This window comes from Nestor notabilis, unplaced genomic scaffold (assembly GCF_000696875.1).
Source record: "Nestor notabilis isolate BGI_N333 unplaced genomic scaffold, ASM69687v1 scaffold21857, whole genome shotgun sequence".
In the NCBI taxonomy this organism is placed as follows: Eukaryota; Metazoa; Chordata; class Aves; order Psittaciformes; family Psittacidae; genus Nestor; species Nestor notabilis.
In genome coordinates, this window is record NW_009935419.1 from 298 (window position 1) to 1,509 (window position 1,212).

The following is a 1,212-nucleotide window of genomic DNA, read 5'->3' on the forward strand; positions in this document are numbered from 1 at the left end:
TTACCCCTGCTTGTGCCCATCACCTTCTGCATATACCCGTGGCCCTGTGCCCCTGCCTGTGTCCCACAGAGCCCCAGGCAGGGCTGCACCTGCACCTTTCCCATGCAACTCCCATCTCCCCCCGTGCTGCACCAGGACCAATTCCCAACCCTGTTCTCATGTCCATTGGTGCCTGTCCTGGAGCAAGCACTGGGATGTGCCCAGGGCACAAGCACGTGCTCTCACCATAGGTTTTGGCATAGGCTGCTGCATCTCCTTGCGCAGGTGATCACCGGGGGACACTACGACGTGGACTGCTATGTGGAGGACCCCAATGGCAGGACGATCTACAAGGAGACCAAGAAGCAGTACGACAGTTTCCCGCACCGTACCGAAGTCCAGGGCGTCTACACCTTCTGCTTCAGCAATGAGTTCTCCACCTTCTCCCACAAAACCATCTACTTTGACTTCCAGGTGGGCGACGAGCCCCCGATCCTGCCTGAAATGAGCAACCGCGTCACCGCGCTGACACAGGTAGATCGCTGCACGGTGCCAAGGGGTGCCATTGGGGAAAGGTCCCACTGGAGCTCCCGCTTGTGGCCAAACGGCCCCAGGGGACAGTGGTTGGGGCTCATCCCCCTTCCCCTCTGCCGAATGCAGAAGTGCCAACCACCAGCCACCCGCCCCATGCCATACAGGGCCACATCTGCTCTCAGGGAGGGATGGGGGGGCTGCTCCAGGTCTGAACGTGGCCCTGCTGGAGCACCTGGCTCCCATCCCACACGCGAGAAGCACAGCAGGGCTGGGCTACCCCCAGTGCCTCTCAGTTGTGCCGTGGTGCCCACAGTGGAGTCCCTTCCCTGGGAAGTCTGCAGCGTTGCCCCTTTGAGCAGAGCTCAGCTGGCAGAGACCCAGCAGCTCAGGGCACTGCTGTCCTGCCCTGGGTGTCCCAGCAGCATCCTCAGTCCCCCTGGCCTGCGCCGTGCCGTGGCAGGAGTGCTGGACCGTACTTGTCTCCCCAGATGGAGTCCGCCTGTGTCACCATCCACGAGGCGCTGAACACAGTGATCGACTCCCAGACCCATTACCGCCTGCGGGAAGCACAGGACCGGAGCAGAGCCGAGGACCTCAACGGCCGGGTCTCGTACTGGTCGGTCGGGGAAACCCTCATCCTCTTTGTGGTCAGCATTGGGCAAGTGCTGCTGCTCAAAAGCTTCTTCACCGAGAAGCGCC

The 1,212-nt window shown here is 61.9% G+C and overlaps 1 protein-coding gene across 1 annotated transcript; it reads left to right on the forward strand.

The window, feature by feature from the left end:
• Positions 1–264: 264 nt before the first annotated feature.
• TMED3 (transmembrane emp24 protein transport domain containing 3) lies at positions 265–1,209 on the forward strand (the record flags this gene model as incomplete). Its single annotated transcript, XM_010017849.1, has 2 exons — positions 265–513; positions 1,002–1,209. Coding segments are annotated over 2 exons (457 nt in total), but the record flags the coding sequence as incomplete, so codon positions are not given.
• Between the last annotated feature and the right edge of the window lie 3 nt (positions 1,210–1,212).